Source organism: Chiroxiphia lanceolata, chromosome 5 (assembly GCF_009829145.1).
Source record: "Chiroxiphia lanceolata isolate bChiLan1 chromosome 5, bChiLan1.pri, whole genome shotgun sequence".
Lineage (NCBI taxonomy): Eukaryota > Metazoa > Chordata > Aves > Passeriformes > Pipridae > Chiroxiphia > Chiroxiphia lanceolata.
In genome coordinates, this window is record NC_045641.1 from 58,012,317 (window position 1) to 58,031,353 (window position 19,037).

Genomic DNA, 19,037 nt, shown 5'->3' on the forward strand with positions numbered 1-19,037 from the left:
CAGCTGGATTATTTCTAGCATTCCTAACCTCTGAGCAGTTTTCAACAGCTGCTTTTATCGTTTTTTCCTTCTCGTAAGCTATTTCCAAAAAGCGTTTCTTTTTTTTCCTCTGAAACTGGCATTTTCACTCCTAAAGTAAATACTACTTAATATTCATTGAGTTCAATGTGTTCCTGTCCCAGGAAAAGCATCATTTTGACAGAAGATCCTGTATCTACAGCTTTTAAAACATGAACTGTCCACCAATGAGTAGAAGAGACTGTTGATCTTAGCCAAGGCTCACCAATCCAGTCCACTCAAGTCACTGAACTGGATTAAAACACAATAGTTTATTTAATTTTGAGGCTTATTTTCTTTGTTTTCTGCTTTTCACACCTTTACAGTCCTTTGGGATAATTTCCAAGCTTTTGCTCCACAAAAATGAGCCAGAAAAACTTCATATTTTGTTATAGGAAAAGAAAAAGATGTTCCTGAAATTGCTCAGAGCAAGATCTTCTCAGAAACATCAAATATTAAAAGTGTCATAGAGAGCTGGCAAATCTATGGTAAATATTTGAATCTGAGCCCTGTGGTCTAATAGACCCTCGAGCTTTTAAACCCAACAATTCCTTTTTTTCACAGAAGAAAAAGCTGTTTATGATATTATTAGAGATTCTAAAAACAATGATTCTATAGCTCTCTCCCACTTTCTTTTACAGGCCTGTGCAGGTGGACTCATTGTTAAGGACCCTGGATATACTGACAAAGATACAGGGGTGGGAAAAAAATCCATCAAAACCCATCAAAATGCTTTCAATTGGAGATATTCTGTAACACACCCCATGTGTGTTACACACGTGGTGTTGTGCTATCATATAAAGATGTGATAGGAAAAGATCTGGTAAATAAAGGTTCATTCTAAACTGATGCCTTAAAAAAAACCCCAGAAGTTCCCTACTGTTTACTCATACCACCCAGCCCTCATGTTGAGATTACAATGTCATCTATGTCCTTAACAAATTTTCTCAGAATGTAAAATTTTTCCTACAGAGGAGGAGAAAAATATTTGAAAGCCTGTGATCATAAACTCTCACATAAATCATATATGTTACATGAAAATACAGCGTTTGGATGAATTCTCTCATTTTCAATGCAAGTCTGAATGTTCTGCATGAAATGTGTGGCTTAAGCATCCAGAATACTAAGCCTCTATGCATATAATGTATCAGTGATTCTAAAGAAGCAAATCTTCCCCTCTCTGACCCAAGGCAGCTGCTAAAACCTGCAAGTAGCCAGTGCTCTCTAGATGCTACAGCTTCCCTCTCCCCAGCCTTCCTATTCCTGCGATGTGACTGCCTGAGCTCTGCCCACAGAGAGCCCTGGATCTGTGCAGAATGAATTTTTCCCCTTCACTTTCCTGTAGAAGGGGCCTCTCCATTCTTTGCCCCAGTGCTCAGTCCCAGAGCTGCAGGCTGCTGCCTGGAAGTTGTGAAAACAGACAGCTTAGGGGCATTGTACACTCCTGAAACCTGAGCGTGCTCTTAAGTGTCATTACTCATCCAGGCAGCTTTTCTTTCCCCAGCCTTGGCGAGCTTTCCTCCCTGAATCCTCAAGTGCTTCAAGGGCTGGAGAGCTGCCAACCACCAGCTGCACAAGATCTTAAAGAAACCTGGACCCATTTTCATAATTTAGGAGAGCAAACAAATAAATTTTTAAAAAATCAAACTGAGCGGATTCAAAACAGAAGGGGGAAGTCCTCCGCCTCACTTCCCCTCATCGCATCCTTTGCTTTCACCTCCCATAAGAAAAACATCTTTAGAAACCAATATTAAAATACAAGCTGAAAATTTAAGAAGATTTTGTGACATTAGGGAGCAACTCAGAAGGGACAGTTGTCTCTGCCCAAGGCTTGATCCCTTGAACTCCCAGCAACAGCTCAGCAGGGAACACTGCAGCATCATGGAGCAAAAGGAGGGATTTTGCTTCCTTAGCACTGGGATCTGCTCTGAAACTGTCTGGAGGAAGTGGAATTTGGTTCTCCTTGGGAATGAGAAGCAGCACACATTTTGCAAACTGCAAAAATGAAATTATAGTTCATGGCCTAAGTTCCCCATTCCTAGGAAGAACAGCCCTACTCACATCATGGCGAAGTTGGAAAAGAGCAGAGAGGAAAAAGAACAAAGCAGAGAGGTCAATTACTGACTGCAGTCTTCCCAGCCTCCCTTCCTTGGCAGCATTTTCTTTAAGGAAATGCAAGAGGGTACCTGAGCTTGTCTGCGATAAAGATCACCCTCCTTTCCAGCAGCAGGGAGGCAAAGACTCTGCTCAGATGCCGCACGCTGAGGGATGTGAACAAGGACTCAAAATCAACGTGCTCAAGCCTGGAGTCAAGAGGCCGCCGAAGCTCAATGACCTGTTGGGGAGAAAAAGACCACAAGTGAGCTTTTGCTGCCCACCCAGCCTTGGCAAGCAAGGAGCCAACAGGTATTTTCACAGCTAACAGGCCTCACTATCTGTGCTGGCAAACACCACACAGCGTTAAGTCCTCAAACACAGTCTGTCCAAAGACCTCCCATAAATCCTTCTTCCAGATGAAGACGACCCAGAGTCCACTCCAAGAGGCACAGCACGAGATCAACCACAAGTTCTCCCTACTGAACTGAGGACAAGGAGCTCTTCATAAGGAGGAAAACTAGTTTGTGTCCAGCTAGGAGCAGCTTTCAGCCTTTCTGGCATTCAAGCAGGAGAATATCATGGAGCCTTTCAAATCTACAGTCTGATTTTACAGTTACAATTCTTTTTTTTTTTTTTTTTTTTTACTGCAAGAATCTGGATGCTTAACCTACTGACTATAAATTTTTTATATCAGTTACAGAAAAGAGCAGCCTGTGGGTATTTTTCTTTGTTCGTATCTACTTAAATAATGCCTGCCACAGCACCTTAGCACTTCATACTCCTTATCTTATACAGATGCTTATCTAAATTGTTTTTGAAAGCCTCCAACACTACACATTTCATAAATCCCACAAGAAAATTACTCTAATTCTGAACTACCCTCACCAAACCTGCAGCTGAAATATGTCAGCGGCAAATTAGTTCAATTACTTGTTGTTGTCACTCAGAACAATCGGTCACCTTCCTCTCTGTTGAAAGGTTATCACATGTCCTTCTTTGTCCTTTGTTTTCTATATTAAGCAAACAATTTTCTCAAGCTTTGTATTTTCTAGACCACTTAGTAAGCAGAACCACTCTTCTGGGGCTTTCTTCCAGTGGTTGCATTTTCTGGAAAATGGTACTCTGAATAATTTTTCACCGATGCTGGAAAGCAGAAAAATTGCTTTCATTTATTATTGCTTTCATTTATTATTGCTTTCGTTTATTATTCATCACTTGAAATTGCTTTCACAAATGAAGGAGTTTGTCTAAATAATGCCACATTGTTACTTTTGCTCACTTTATGGCCCACTATACCACCAGATCCTTCTCTGAAGTACTGCTGCTCACTCAGTTACTACCCTGTTGTGTTAGACTACTCCTTTCTTCCTCCCAGCATTTTGCACTTGTCCATATTGAAGTTCACACCAAATCTTCAATCTACAGAATCATGGAATCATTTAGGTTGGAAAAGACCTCTAAGATCAGTGAGTCCAACCTTTCACTGATCACCACCTTGTCAACTAGACCATGGCACTAAGTAGCACGTCCAGTCATTTCTTTAACACTTGAACACATTTCTGGAATTTAGGAGGGGTCACTTTGAATTTTAATCCCTTATTCTCCAGTGCGCCTGCAACCCACCCCAATACTGTATTGTATAAATGTGGAGTTTATTCCATCAACCAGATTATTAATGAAACAACAAGGATCCTAGACACCAACCAGCCAAAACATTCTCACAGCCTGACAGTGCACCACTGGGACTCTGCTCCTCGAGTGCACATTTTTAACCAGCTGTGCATGTGCTGTGCAGTAATTTCATTTAGTTGGGACTGTTTTCAGTTGAGTTGAGGAGAATGCCCTCGTGTAGTGCTGTGCTGAAAGCCCTCAAACACAATCTTTATCAACTTGCTCACTTTCCTCCCTCTCACATTTAAGGCATACACGCCCAACACAAAGTGTGTCCAAAACTACATTCGTCTCCCCCCATCCTCCCACAGTCCTTCAGTGCTATGCTCAAAACCCCTCCCCACTGTCTTCACACCACATTGTGTGAGATGCAACCTCCATGCTCTGAAAACACCATTCTGAAAGGCTGCAGCATTAGTCTGGTGTGGTTTCAGGTATTTTTTGACAAGAACCCCATGACCTATTCCATATGAACAGGTGTTCTCTATTAAGGATGCTGGAGCGCCTGCTATGAACCTCTCATGGTCCCAACTTCCAGTCACCAGTCCTGCACTATTTGCTGGCCTGTTTCCCTCTCTCTAGGATGGGGTCTTTACCTCTGTTCCTGAGCCTGGCAAGAAGTTCTTGACTGTAATTGTCCGGCCCAAAGCTGGGAATGGTGCCTCCATGACACTCCTCATGAGAGGCTGCACCAGGGCTGGGGAAATGCCCCGTCTCTTCTCAACCTCATCCAAGATCTGAAATAAAGGTACGAAGACACAAAAACATGAAAATCAGGAGGAGGGAAGTAACACCAGGAATGAAGTGTACCAGCATCTATGTTCTCTCCCTAATCCAGCATCGCCGTGGAGCCTTGAATCATAAGGAAGAAGGTAAAAGGTACAACTGAAGACCCTTAACTTCCTTTAGCAAGAGAAATGCAGCTCCAGCGAGGTCACTGGAAAGCTTACAAACTGTGAACTCCCCACCACACTCAGTCAAGACTCCACCTTTTAATCTCTTTTGCATTCTGATAGTTCTGCTAAAGGAAGAAGGCAAAAGCTAACAATCTAGTCTTCCTATTAACTGCGCTTTTCCTAGGTTCTGGAATTAGCATGTGGTTGCCTTGCTAACAGCATTTCAGGCCTTTTCTTCAGCCATCAGCTTCCCCACTCTTCTGACGTCAGCTTCACTTTTAGGTCCCTCTTGACATACAGCACAAATGTCCTCTCTCTCCCCACTCACCTTGGAGAAGAGGTTGAAGCATCCAAGGCGACTCACAATGCAGTAAACTTCTGGGAGACGCTTCCCTTTCCCACTGGGCTTTCAAGACAAATGCAAACACACACACACAGAAGAAAATCACCAAGAAGATGTCAGAGTAATAACTACTGCAAAGATAGAGTGACCAGTCTCTTAGTTCTGCATCTCACTGGCTGGCTCAGAAACTGGCAGACATGTGACAGTAGGGTGATGATGGCAACCTGGCTCAAACCCTGGTACGCTGGAAACAGTGGGGAGAAATGGGCACAACCACAGTATGATCCCAACCTGCCTAAATTCAATGACAAAGGCAGGGCAGACTGCTCTACAGAAACAACTCTGAGCCTATGGGACCAGCACAGGGTTAGACAACTGTCCAATAGCTATCTAAACCCAAGGAATACAAAGCCTGTCTTCAGCTTAGTGGTGAAACAACCACCCATGGTCATAATATTAAGTGCTGGTGTAAGAAAAATGCAAGAGAGCTATGCCTGGAGTGGAGGATGGTACTCAGAGAGGCACTTTGGCACCGAATAGAAGAGAGCAAAGTTGCTCTGCCGCTGCTCTTTCTTTCCACACTGAAAGAGAAGAGCAGTAGCTTTCCACTTTCCAAAATAGATGCCAGTAACATCAACCCCACGGAAGGCTGCATCTCTAGGAAAAGATAAAAACCCAGGGATAATTACCAGTAGCCTCCTACAGTATCCAAATCGCCTGCTTCCATCTTCCCCCGTCAGGACAAATGAGAACGTTTCACTGCAGAAAAAGAAATCAGAATGACAAGATATCCATTACCCACATTAACAGTCTCTGACATACAAACCCAATAAACCCGAAATATTCCTGCATTTCCAACACACTCCTCTCAGGGCTCTGCCCAATTTTCTACTGTAACAGCTCTTGCATTTAAGTAGGTTGATAGATAAATCTGTTTCTCCTGAATCAGGATGTAAAGTACAGTACTTACCTGGCAAACTGATGGATGGGGGCCCAGTCCTTTGCATCAGGGAAGCAAAACTGGGGAATAGCTTTCAACTGATCTTCTGCCTCTCGCATGAATTTGAACGAGCGCTCAAGCTAGCAGAAGAGAGAGAAGGAATGTTTCCAATTAGTCATGTGGGGATGGAATGACTTCAAATATTTTTCCTGTGACAAATGAAGAGGTGATGACAGAAGCTAAGCTTCTGCCTGGAAGATATTAAAATTTCTGTGATTCTGGCTCACCTAATCTTTAGATATCTTAAGGTACCTCTGTGCCCCCAATTCCACCAAGCCCCGCATCTGCAGCACCTGCCCCTGCTATATTGTGCCTCTAATCTGTGACACAACTTCCAGTAAGTGGAGAGAGAACTGAAGTCTGAGGGGAGCTCTGGTTACATCCCATTTACAAATACGCTGTCACACTGGCTCTGTGTTTCTCCCACTCCTCGTTCCCTATATTGAGATAGCCTATTGACAAAAGCTGTGCCTTCCCTTTAAGAACACGTGTCTTCTCCCAACCATCAGTTTTCTTTAAAGAGAAAAGGGGGAGAAAGGGAATAGCTACATAAAAGTCATAGCCAAGGGCAGGAAAAGATCGAAATCAGCTGCTCTTTCATCATTGAGGGATATCATGACAATTCTATGGTGGTGACTGCAGGGAAGCTGCAGCTTCTCCAGCTGTGCAAGCGCACCAGGCAATCCAAGACACATCAGCCAGACCTTCTCGACAGGTAGCGCACCTTCAGTGGGAACTGCTGGGTAACCTCAGGGACATAGGCAGCCCCAGCCTGCTTCTTGTGCAGCGACACCACGACAAAGTACTCGAAGAGCTGCCTCTCTTGATACTCAATCAAGTCCCGTTCCAAGGTTTGGTACCGCGGGGTTTGCTTCAGGCGAGACTTCACATGCACCAGGCGCTGGCTGTGAGCTACAAAAAATAAAGATTAGACACTGTGACTTCGTCTGGCTCTTTGCACAGAGCATCAACTGAGACTGAGAGATAAACTTGAAATCACCTCACTGCATTTACTTTGTCAATGGCTGAGTAAGATGTGGGAACCATTTGGAAGATGCACTACAAATATCATCAGAGATGGGCCATAATCTTGTGCCATTACCCTAAAGAGCTTTGGCAGCAGAAGGATTTCATGGATAGCTTTTACAGCTGAAGACAACCCAAACTGAGATCCATATGGGACATGATGTAACAGATAATGTCTGGCCATTCATCCTAGCACTCATTTATGCGGTTTTTAAAGCCAGCACAGTTAGGTAATTAATCACCTTTGTTCAGAGAAGGCTGTGGGTAGCAATCCCCACAGTTTTACAAGAACAGCACTTGGGTCAGGCTAGAGCTCTGCTGTCTGAGTAATGCTGGGAACTCCCAGCTTCAATACACCAGCTGGGCTGTAGGTTGACAACAAAAGAACATGAAGAGAGGTGCAAATGAAAAATGCTGGCTCATGCCAGTTCTTCCTGTACCTAAAACTAATCCCTCAGGGCCATGCTTCTACAAGTTCACCCGAGACAAAGGGAAAACAAGAAAAACTGCTAAGCAAGCTGTAACTGCAACACACACATGAGCCATGGGACAATAAACATTCCAGCATGGAAAGTAATGAAAAGCTGCCTGCTGAGAAGAGACCAGATGAGATTCCCTGAGACCATCCCCCTGCTTTGTTTTACAGTTGCATCTCAAATTAAATCTCCATGATGTCTCCCTTACCCCTACTACAAAAGAAAGAAAGAATTAACTACAAGCACAGACTACAGCACATTCTCACAACTATGCTTTTTGTGAAGGCGGGTGGCAATGCAACATTTTGACAGCAAGAACAACCACAGGGATAATGCAGGAACTCCAAAGACATAAGATGTCTGCTTGGGAGACAGGGCTTCCTGAAAGATAGTATATAGACACTTGATCTTTTGTCTGGTAAAGTGCCACTTGTGGACTATTCCAGACTATTCCAGACAGTACAATTTAAAGCAATCTTGAGGTGCCTCTTAAATCAGAAAGTGTAACAAACCCTGGACAGTTAAAGCCTTGGAAAGATGGCTTAGACTCCTTTCTCTTGTCACCTATTATGTTATTTGCTCTAAGGCTGCAAATCTTCAAAAGTTTTCAGAAGTGGTTTCTGTTTCACCAGGGACTTCAAAAGGAGCAGTGTCATAGCAATGCTGAGTGTTTCTGAAAAGCTTGCTCAAGATCTGCATTGTTTATATTCTGTGCAATCTACTAAAGATAGCAGAATTTTACTGCTGTCATCATGGCAGAGTTTGCCTTCAAAGATTTTTCCTTCCCAAGGGTCAGCACTTCTGGCTCTGACACTCAGTCTTATGATTTACTGTGCCTCAGATGATGTACAGTGACTCTCCAAGCAGAGGTAACTGCCTGGTGTGACTGGCCTGTTACATAAAACACACGAAGTTCCAGATACAAGAGACTTCCTAAATCATCTCACTTTCCTCTTTAATAGGAAAGTCAACAGTTCAACAAGGCATAAAGCAAAATACAGGTGTACTTAAAGCAAACAGCAAGTGCCAGAGCTCCTATTCACACTTATGTAGACTTGCACAGCCACTCAGCCCCAGGTATGGATCTGGATATTGTTCAGAGTTCTGTGCTCTTGGATTTGAGGTGACTTAATTCCCAGCTGCAGTTACTGAGAAACACAGGACGATGCATGATTCACTATGGCAACCAGTAACAGAAAAGAGTTTGAGTCTTCCTGGCCACATCTACATTGTCTTTCTCAGCTAAATCTGAACATGGTCTATACTTCACCATATCATGTTTCAAGACAGTTGTGAATGTAATTTCTATGCAATCTGGGCGCAAACTCTGTCTCCCTGCCTCCAGGCAAGCCCAAGAACCTGTCAAAAGGTAGGTGGTGGCAGCAACTTTCAGCTTGATCTTACTAATTTAGCAATACAGATAAAAGACTTCCCAATGCAGACGAGAGCAAGAGCATACAGCAGTTCTTGTGTGGGACGCTGTGTTCATAAAAGAGAGTTCAGTCTGAGGTTTCTTTTCTAAAAGCCTGAAAGAGAGTAAGGACAAGCACTCCTAAACACAGGGCACTGTGGTTGACACAGAGCCCAACAGCTGCTTATGCCTGTCTTTTCAGCTTGGGCACCGACCTCCTATCCAGATCAGGTGTGCTTGTGAGTCAGGAAACTTTAGAATCTGAGGGAGTTTCCATCTTGCATTCTAACTCTAACAGCACTCTGAATTTGCCACACAAATTCCCATAAGATTGTAATGTCCCCAGCATGTCCTGGAGCTGATTACCAGTACAAGAAGGTTTCAGGAGACTAGGATGGAGATTGGTACACCATATAGCTCTACCAGAGTGAAGCAAGCCAGTTCAGGAGAATTTAACTAGCAATAAATTATATAGTGCAATTCTGTTTTCCTTGCCAGCCAGTGTGGCTGGTGGCTTTTCTCCCTTGGTAAACATGTGATGGGTTTCTGAACACCCAGTCCCATACAACACTGCTGCTGTCAGCCTGGTCACTCATTTCTGACTCTGAACTTAGAGAAACCTCAATGACTACGAAACTCAGTGCAAAGAGCTTTGATGGGAGTCGGAACAGATGTTTTGTTTGGGTGCCTACAGCCCTTTTCCCATGGATTTTCTTTTGCAGCATTGAGATATTTGTCTTCTCACCGTGTTCTATGCAGAAACAAGCTCCTTCTTCAAAGGCAGAACACAGATGAGAGACCTCGTCCCAGGAGGTCAGAGCACAGTTTATCAGGAGCCATTTGCTTCCTTCACACATTTGCCTTACCTTTCAGCTTCTCTTCAGTATCACTGTCTGATTCACTGTTTTCATCTGTAACTAGGAAAAAAAGAAAGGGGAAGATGAATTAAATAAAATCTGCTTATAACTGTGTGTTTCTTATCACTGGCATGGGAAAGTCAGGTCTGGCAGCTTCAGAGGGAAGACAGTATAGGTCCCAAGGTTCTTGTTCTTTTCAAGGGTGCACATACCCACGGACATTTAGCTTACCAACCTTGCTATCTTCCCATTCATTCAGGGAAAAAAACACCCAAACACCAAACAAACAACAAAATCAATTTTGCACAGCCATAAAAGTTGCATAAAGAATAAAATGCCAGGGCAGTGTTTTACCCAAGTCTGTATAAGCACAACACCAAGGTAAAATACTGATTAATATGCAGTAGTTCATGGGACAAGGGACAAAAACAAGAAAAGAAACAAAAAATCCCACTATCAGACTGAATCTGACTCAAGGCCTATATGGTCCAATAACTTATTCTGTCAATGAGAGAGGGGTATAAAAAGTCTGGGATGCTTCCCCTGAAATTTCATATAAACACACCCATCCACCCTGTGGGTGTCTAGTCTTTATAAAATAGGATAAACAGTAAAAATTAATTATGGAAAACAAATAGAACTGGTGGCCACCTTTTGCTGGAAATTGGAGTGTTTTGGAAAGAAACACTGTGTTGGAAAGACCTAATTTTAATTTTTACAGAGATGAGCTGTTTAAAAGTAATTGCTCTGAAGTATCTAAATGCTTTGGGCAAGCTGTTAACTGACAGTGGGAGGCTGAAAGTCTCAATCCTGCTATGATGGCAACGGTCCTACAGTCAACTCTCAAAACCCTGACTCCTAACTGACGCTATTTGTTTATTAGGATGGAGAAGAAATAGGACTGTTTCAAAATCTACTGTCTTCTGTTGGACAGTTCACTGAAGTGACACATTCCTGCAAAATATTTTGATCTCAACAAATCAGACTTTTTGGACAGAACATTACTCTCCAAAGCCTCCAGCCTATTCCAGAAATAAACATCAAAAAGAGGGGACATGTTTGGTGCGACCTATAAGGTTATCATGCAAAGCCATGGAATGAAAATGAAGCAAGAAAACCAAAAAACTTCCATTTTAATAGAAGTCTTAACTGGCAGAGGAACAGTTCTCATCTTAAAAAAAAAGGGTGGAAACCCCAACTCAGTTTGGACTGGAAGAAACGCTAGCAAACGTCACATAAATCACAAAGCCAGCCTAAAGTGTAAGACAAGTCCTCAAAAAGTCTTAGATGTATCATGATTCAAAGTTCCATTACCTTTCCCTGAATTGCTCTCTGTAGACTGCGACAGTCTCTTGACACGTTTCTTTCCCCTCCGAGCCTCATAAATGGCATTGATTTTCAACACAAGCTGCTCAGCAAACACACAAACAAACAAGGTTATTTTCCTCCACAGGCAAGAAAGTAAGTCAGAATTTCATGCAAAGTCCTCTGTTTCCCAACTTTGGCCATATTGAAACTCTTCCCTCGATGGCTCAGAGCTCACCATTACCAGGATCCATCCTGTGCTGCCAGTGGCCACGCTCACTCTGGTACAGAAGTGGGCACAGTAGGAGCCCAAGGTGACAAGCCCCAATGAAAGGCCATGTTTTAGTGTCTTCCACACTGTGTGGTCACATGAGCTTGACAGTGTCCACCTCTTCATACTGTGATCCACGCTCCAAGGACCAGAGGTTCCCTTGGAAACCTGTCCTGGTCTGCAGGTTTGGAAGCAGAAAACTGGCTGGAGGATGACTGAAGAAACCGAGATGGGTGGCAGCCAGCAATGTTGAAGTATTTTATACCAGTGGTTTTCTTTGCAAATCCTTTAATCCCTGGCCTCCCAGCTGACCAGGAGAGAGGATGTTAGTGCTGGGCATAGCTGGGCTCAGTGGCTCATTCAGTGACTCTGGTCTCTGTTCATTCCTGAAGGGAAGGGGAATCGCAGCAGAACCATGCTGGGATTCCCCAAGCAGATCTGCTTCCTTGTCAAGGTCCCAGGCAGGAGCAGGAGTCTACAGCTTTCAGATTTATTTCAGAAAGTCTGTGATCCCTGCACACACGTCCTGAGAGCTCAAGGTAAGACAGGCCCACCACATACTTGGACAGGGAGCTCTGAATCCGAATATTTAAGTGGGAGGCAGGATAATCTGACGTGGAAGTACAGCCTCCACCTAGATGCCCAGCTCAAGCCTCAGGTCGATGTTATCACTGTCACAGCAAACCTCAGTTCTGAGCTTGGTCAGCAAGACTGCTCAGTGGCACAGTCTGGTAAGTAAATCCTTGTGACCTTCTTTTCCATTGACATAGAAGTCACACAGTGTGAAAACACCAATAGAGCTCAAGCACATGCACAGGTGTGTAGGCATACTGGGAAGGAAAACCTGAGACATTTGCAGTCTTTGGCTTATTTCTGAAGGGCTGAGCTATACAGAGAGGGCATTCAAAAATCAGGTATGCAAACACGAACACAGATCTGGCAACCAGGACACAAAGACCATATACAAACATATACCTTTTTCCCCAAATGAAAACTCTAGGTTTGGAAAAAGATCGCCACAGACAAACCCTGGTAGCCTCTGCTTGTCCAGCAAGGACTGTGATAAGCAACTGTGTTTTTATAACTATGTCTTTGAAACATTCAATAGATAGACTGCTGCCAAACCTCATTTGGACTGAATACACATCCTGCCAGATTTGAAAGAAAATAAAATTGAAACAGAGTCATGCTGTATCTAAATATGAAGTAGGAAACACTGCTGCAGAAAATGTTCGTAATTGCAGACAAGTCCTTTTGTCACTCAAATGTCAGTATGTTCATTGCTCACCTCCAATCTCACCTTACCTTGAATTAGAAACAGCCAGCGCATGATTCAGACAGAGCAAAGAACAACAGATTTTGAGGAGGAAACAAACATACAACACACAGACAATTTCTGACTGTCCTATCCAGGAAGCACAGAAGGAAGTATGATGGGGTATGTCTTTTGCAAAAATATTAACTGATTTTTTCCCCCTCTAACATGCTTCAAGTTTTATCCCAAAATTACAATTTTTTTTCCTTATTATTTTATCTCTCCCAAAAATCATGAAGTCTCAGATTGAAAAATAACTTCTTCAAAACTTGCAGACATGTTTGTGTGCCTTCTCCTTCAGGCAGAAAGGGGGTTAAACACAAGTCAACAGCCAGGACAAGAGCAATATTGCAGAGATGGCACACTGGGAACTAAAGAAAACATTGTCTCATACTAACATTCCTGCCTGGAAGAAGCCAAATAAAAAAAGACAAAGACCTGTATTTACCTTGGGAATCTTCCTTCTCCTCTTGCCATTTTGGGAGTCTCCCAAGGAAAAGAAGGTGTCGTCTGGACTGCTGGGGGTTGAGGGAGGGCTGATTTTGGATGGTGACCCAGTCCCATCACGGCTCAGTTTCCTTATGTCTGGTAGTTTGAAACTCCGACGCTCCGAGTTTTGTCGGAAAAAAATGGGTTTGGAAAGCAACTGGAAATGAAGGAGAAGGAATGAATGACCACAGTACCTCATGTACCTTTGCTTCATCGCTAACACTGTCACCACAGTAAATCCAGTGGGGTAGCCACAGCATTCAGTTGTCAAAACAAGAGTGCCCGCAGATTTCTACACATGCAAGAAACCTGGCCTGGCTGGATCATCTTGACCATCTTAACAGCAACTTAACCATCTCATATTCATTCCAAAACCAAACACAACCTCAGGGCTTGGCCAAGAAGCCTTGCTCCAGTGTGAAAAAACATCTCCCAGGACTTGGGTAATCCAGAGGCTGGGATCGTAAACAGGACAAGGCTAACCAACCAACTGACCACAAACATTTGGGATAAGGAGCAGTTAGACAGGAGAAACAGAGAAGCAGTGAGACTGGACAAAATGCACTGACAGTATGGCTGTCTTTGACAGTAAGTAGAATCAAATATTTCAGAGGAGGGTACAAAAAAAAAGCCGTGACAGACAATTATGGACACTGGTTTCCTCCTAAACTCATTAGCAAGTTCAGTGGGAGTACAACAGTAGATATTTCAGTACCAGAGTAAAGTTCTTAAAGCCTCTGATCAAAAACAGCATCAGAGAGGTAGAAAGCTCAGTTCCACATACTCTCCTCACCAGAAAGATGCAAACCACTTCTCACCACAAAGACTGTCAATAAGAACACCTTCTGTCATCTCCTACAGAATATCCCAGAGGTTATAACAAGGTTAAACTGCACTTTTCGTGGGCATGTAGCTGCATTCCCAGAGGATGTATTTATATAGCACTAAGCGTGGGGGAGAGTTATCCAACCTAGTTCTGAACAAGTCACAGCAGCATTGTGACTGTAGCTGAGGCAGCACCATGATCTGCCTCCACCAACAGACACACTCATCAGCTATTAGTCAGACCAATAAATTCACCCAGGTTAGCTCAGGAGTCTCTGGATGGTTTGGCAGAAGACATTCAACTCACAAAAACACTTGCCACCCACAGAGAAGTCACAGGTTAAAATGGGACTGAAGATTCTCATTCTGCACTAGTGATATGAGCCACGACTGAAAGTCTGTGCAGAACCTGTCCCCTCACTCTCTAGGCTGGGCAGGCTCTCCTGCATGATGCACTTGGCAGTTTTAAACACATTAGTTGCCAAGAGAGCTACAGCACTTCTTTCCTGAGTGCTGCAGATCATGGCTTTTAGATGCCAAAGCACTGTAGTGTAACACGATTACTCCCGTTCAGCTCTCTCCTGCTGGGAACCATACCTATGGTGAAAGGCATTCCCATGCAACACTGCAGCCCCCTTTTGATAGCACGTGTGGGAAATCAGGGCACACAGGTGATTATAAAGCTCTCTGAGGGAAATCAACTCCATCCTGACACTCATATACACAGACCCTTGCTGCTCCAGACCTAACTAGAAGCAAGGAGAATGGACTGAGAACCACAGAACAATTTTCACTTTAAAGGGCTGAATTATCCAAAGAAACCTTAGGTGCTGATTAAGCTGGTTGAAAAAGAGCAACACGTCAAGAAACACTGCACATAAAACTTCTAAAAATGTTGGATAATGGCTCTAATAATAGTTGCAACTTGAAAAGCATGGAAAAACCCTTTGGTTAGGAAAGCTGTGTTTAGATCCCTGCTATCCACTCTGAGCTCAGATGTTGCCAAGATGACTTTGCCTGTCACGCTGTCCCTGCTGTTACAGGCTTGGACTATCTAAACAGACAATATAAATCCACCAAAACAGCTTAGGAGGCTGAGAGCAGGGATGGCCTTGGTAAGCCCTGAGCTCTGAGCAAGAGCTGCCAACCAAAGTCTTACTTCTTCTGTTGGTTGCATTGAAAAGGAGAAAAACAGCGCCAGGCTGTGCGCTGGGCTGTGGTGGGAACACTCTTCTAATGTTGGCCCTCTATCCCAGAGACTGGATTGCATTACTTACCAGCAACTCATCTTATCACAGAGAGCAAAAAATGCATCCTAAGGGAGGGGTAACAGAGGCACCTTGGCATCAGCATGGGCAGACACTGAGCCAACACTACTGCAGGGCCCAAGCACTTAAATGCCCTCTTTGAGGGGAGGAAGGTTTTCCCACCCTTACAGGGAAGGCAATCCTGGAGAGAAAAAAAAGTGAAAGCCAGCAAACCATTTGTATAAGGGAAAGACGGGGTTTTCTTTACTTCACTAAAGGACAATCTCACTGCACTCCATGGTAAAAGACAAAGGAAAAAACCCTGACATGATGAAAGTGTCCACTTTTTCCACACAGGACCTGGATTTCACCCAAAATCTACTGCAGTACCTTAGTGGGAGTCCCAGGTACAGAAGAGGTGGGAGATGCTGGGAAGGTCAGGACACATTTCTTCCCCAAACAGCGGCTGTTGGTCTCAATGTCTTCATAAGGGTTTTCCTTTGATGGTGGATCTGCCACAAAAAGCCACAAGCAAGAGATTGTAAGTGCAGAAAATCTTTGAGGTTTGCCATAAAAATCTGTTTGGGGATCTGCTGGCCTTCTCCCACCTCCCACATCAGACATAAAGACCTGTTCTCAAGCATTCCTACAATTGCTTCATTCTCTCCATAGCCCTAGAAGTCCAGCTGCTTGCTGGACAGTGTCCAATCCCTGACACAGGCACATGCAGCCATAGAAACATATCACAGATACTACATATGGAAAAGACCAAGCAAGTCCTCAAGTTCATTTTCCCCTCTCCAGAAGAGCTGTGAGGTTCTCATGCACATTGGTAAATAATTATCTTTCCTTCTTTCCACTCTTCTGCTTAGAATTGCCCAAATAAAAACTCAGAGCTGAAGGCTAGCATAAAGGCTCTCTCTCCTCCGTTTAAGCTTCTTCAGGGGACTTAAACACCCCTAAACTCTCTAAAGTGATGACCTCTGGTCATCACTTACTTGGGGCTGAAGAAATGCACTGCTCTTGGGCTTACTGAAGAAAGATTTAATCCACTCTCTGAACATGGATGTCTATCATACAACACAGGTTTTCAAACACATCTACCAATCATGGGTGCTTCAATCTCACATGCTGCATTTCAGAAAGAAGGAATGGCCATTCAGTACTGAAAATATACTTCAGCTGTCATGTAACTGGGTAGATTGGAGAAAAAAGAACAAGCTTGAGTTCTGCTGCCTGGCCCATCCTCAAACTGCTAGGCATGTCCAATCAACTTCAGTCTAGAATAAAGAGCACTGTTTCCCTCCTTTTGACAAATAAACCTTGTCATTCATCTGCCTGGTACAACTTCCAGTATTCCAGGTAAGCAATGGTGAACAGGTAAAAAGATGGTGCATGAAGGAAATCTGTATGACTTGTTGTGAAATGGAATAATTATCTCAACAGCTGAACCCTCCCTAAATCACATATATGAATGTGTGTGCTTGCATGCCCTTTTGGACACACTGAGGGTCAGCACTAAAGTCCTGTGGCTGAAGTCTTGGCTCGCCCTCCATTGGTGTGATTTTCACATCTTGTTCGTTTTGCGGACTAAACTTGTCTGTGGTCTTGTGAAAAACAGAACTGCAGCTTTTTTTGAGTTATCCCTGTCCACCCCTTTTCCCAAGCTTCCATGGTAACACCACCAGGATCGCAGGAACCAATTAAAGATCACTGACTCCAGGCAAAGCCTAGACATGCAGCAAGAAAACTAAAAAACAAACATACTCTATTAGCTGACAATTACCCATAACTTTGTTTTCTTCTGATCTTTGTAACTGAGAGCTGGAGGGGAGAGGAATTTCAGGCTGGTGTTTGAGTTCCCTGCAAGCTTGGGACACAGGGGTGTTCTTGTGTTTGAATAGACGGATTTGCCTTTACAGCCACTCTGTAATGCTATCCATGTTATTCCAGCTGACAAGGTGACCCTTACTCAGTGGTTTCTGAGACCTCCCATCATGCCCCAACATAACCCCCCCCCAGCAGCTGCTCAGAAACTCCCTGTTCCTTTGGCCCTCCAAATAAAGAGAAGAAAAAAAGCAAACACAGGGTTCTTAGCCCCAGAAATGAGGCCGACAGCTTCAAAAATGTCAAAAAGGATGGATTGGAACTACCTTGTCTGCCATCAGTCCCAAAGGAACACAATTCCCTTCAGAGACCTTTCTCATCAAGTATGATCAGATTTTATCCATATCAAAATAATAGTGCCTGGCCTCTTCCTGAGAAAGAGCAGCTCCTCCCATGCTGAACAACACAGACCACCTTTGTAGGATTTCAGCTGCATGGCAAGAGCTGATGCACTCATTCTTCCCATTCTGCTGAACCCAGCCAAGAGCCTACAGCTACGAAAACTCGTTAAGGCTTTTTCAAGAGGGAGGCTTCTATTCTATGTTCCATCAAAGGCTATTAAAAAACACCATCTAAATTTCAAAGATTGTGGGACTTAGCTTCATAATTGCAATGGCACCTGAAGCCATACACAATCCTATTCCTGAGCTGTGGAACTGACTTCAAGGCTATGTTTCCAGACTGTTCGCGTTATCTCAGCAGTGACAAGCTCACAATGGACAGATCAGAGCTGTGAGAATTAATGGACGGGACAAAAGGCAGGCAGAGGAGAGAAACCAGCAAAAAATAAAAGCTGTTTCCCACATGCCTCAGGTTCATCTTTGAAGCTGATGAGTTTTGAAATATTCTGCCTGTTTTTCTTATTACTTGCCAATAATCTGTGTAAAATGTGTCCTGGTTTACATTCGGATAATAAACACACTTTATTCAGCACCTCAGGTGAATGCTGGTTGACCATAAGTTTCAGTTGTTCAGCATTAGCAGCCAACTCCCCTTCCCTGTCCAAAGTTCCTACCCAGGATGTCCTCATAGACGTTCTCCTCAGATAAAGTGCGTGTGAGGGCCAGCTTGGTCTGCGCGTACCAATCCACCCGGCCGTTCTCAGAGGATGACTGCAGCAAGTCTTCAAACTCATAGGACTTCCTGCACCATTGATGGGAGAGGAGAAGGAGCAGAGCGACACAGTTAACCAACATTTGTAACCAAATTACAGCTAATTCACTTCTCCAACATGCCACGCAGCTGGCAAAGTTATTGAGATGAGAACGTCTCACAGCCTCATCCCATATAAAGCGTGGAAAAGCACTTGGTTTTTTAACAGCCACACAAATAAAGGCAGTTTGGGGATGCCATAGATAAGCTGGGTTGTCATGGCAATAGTACACTGTGAAGATGCAAGTGTTAAGTGACACATCCTGTGACACTGCACAGAACCTGAGGCCATGAGAGATCCCATTTACAGCACAGATCCCACCCTTGACAGGAATACGGGGGGCCCAAAATCAGCAATTTGAGCGGCACAGGAAAACAATATTTGCAGGCAGGATGGTAAAAAAGGTAAAACCAGTTAAGTGTCCCCCATGAACAAACCTAAAGTTTTGATTTCCTTTCTGCAACTGAGCCAGGAATTTTCAGGTGACAGTTTATACAGAGGGCATTAGAAAAGCTGTGTATTTTATGTTCCCCATCCCAAAAATGTGCGGCAATCATGTGGGAGGGAAGAAAAGGTAAGAAAGCACTCCAGAAGAATATATACACGCCAGCTTCAGTTAGAGGAATAGGTTTACTACAAACTGTGAAAATTCTGTGGCAGAACCTAGAGATTATCATTCCAGACCCTGTTCCAGACCAGCTGTGGTCATTT

At 43.7% G+C, this 19,037-nt stretch overlaps 1 protein-coding gene across 1 annotated transcript in view; it reads right to left on the bottom strand.

Moving 5' to 3' along the window:
- Positions 1–19,037, bottom strand: part of DENND2A (DENN domain containing 2A) — a 57,608-nt gene that overhangs the window by 12,160 nt on the left and 26,411 nt on the right. The window contains 11 exon segments of the mRNA XM_032689027.1: positions 2,244–2,392; positions 4,422–4,562; positions 5,050–5,127; positions 5,754–5,823; positions 6,035–6,144; positions 6,789–6,976; positions 9,844–9,894; positions 11,149–11,242; positions 13,174–13,371; positions 15,677–15,798; positions 18,189–18,316. Coding sequence (XP_032544918.1) covers positions 2,244–2,392; positions 4,422–4,562; positions 5,050–5,127; positions 5,754–5,823; positions 6,035–6,144; positions 6,789–6,976; positions 9,844–9,894; positions 11,149–11,242; positions 13,174–13,371; positions 15,677–15,798; positions 18,189–18,316 — 1,329 coding nt within the window.